The following is an 872-nucleotide window of genomic DNA, read 5'->3' as shown; positions in this document are numbered from 1 at the left end:
CCTTAAGTAGGTACTGAATCTATAACAAAGCTCTTGCTATAAAATTCACTTCCCTTTTAAATTCATTGAGCTTAAATGTGCAACGTGAGCCATAATTTTTATAGTACCCTACTTATGCATTGCATTGGCTTTTAGGAAAATAAGTAAATAACTCCAGTTTATAATGTAAGAAAAGAGAAAAGACAAAGAAATATGTATTTTGGGGCCTTAGAAGGGATGCCACCAGACATTATAAACAAAAGCAGCACACAATCTGTTCATTTCACATTGCTTTTCATCCAGATATTCCTATTTAAGCTATAGTTCTGATTGTGTCCCAGCTTTACATCTTTGGGTCTATTTAGTCTCTCACCTGTCTTTGATATTCTTGGGGGGTCACTTGAGATCTGCACGAGCCAGTAATCAGTTAGATTAAGATTTTCTTTTTAACTACCAATATGAGTAGATCACTAAGCCCAGTAATAAAGAACTTTTATTGCAGATCCTGAATTCTGCCTAAATTTATAGTTTGGAAGTAAACTAGTAATTTGGGGATAAACGTCCTCAATCATCTTTAAAATGCTGATTTAATTTTTTTCTGCTCTTTGCAGATAAAATGTCTGGAGGTTCATTGACGACTTTCTTCAGAAGAATAATTACTACTGCTCTGATCTTGCCATAATACCAGAATTCCATGACCTATGCTTCAGTGCTAAACACCAGGAAAGAATCATACTTTGGCCATTCTGTGTAGGTGGAGCAGACCTCATTGCTGAAAGCCCATCCTGTTTTAAAGCTGCTTATTTGGTTTTCTAGGATCAAAGGTGCTCAATGAATCAGAGCCCCCCCCAATGAGTCAAACAACCAATTCTTGCCAACAGCTGGTTGAAAAC

The 872-nt window shown here is 36.5% G+C and overlaps 1 protein-coding gene across 1 annotated transcript in view; it reads left to right on the top strand.

Moving 5' to 3' along the window:
- Nucleotides 1–590: 590 nt before the first annotated feature.
- Nucleotides 591–872, top strand: part of ZNF652 (zinc finger protein 652) — a 29,672-nt gene continuing 29,390 nt past the window's right edge. The window contains 1 exon segment of the mRNA XM_006039430.3: nucleotides 591–872. This exon segment is cut by the window's right edge and continues 627 nt beyond it. Within this exon segment, the coding sequence (XP_006039492.1) occupies nucleotides 831–872 (42 nt within the window). The 5' untranslated portion in view covers nucleotides 591–830.

Source organism: Alligator sinensis, unplaced genomic scaffold (assembly GCF_000455745.1).
Source record: "Alligator sinensis unplaced genomic scaffold, ASM45574v1 scaffold520_1, whole genome shotgun sequence".
NCBI classification, from domain to species: domain Eukaryota; kingdom Metazoa; phylum Chordata; order Crocodylia; family Alligatoridae; genus Alligator; species Alligator sinensis.
This window is presented reverse-complemented; position numbering and strand designations above follow the sequence as displayed.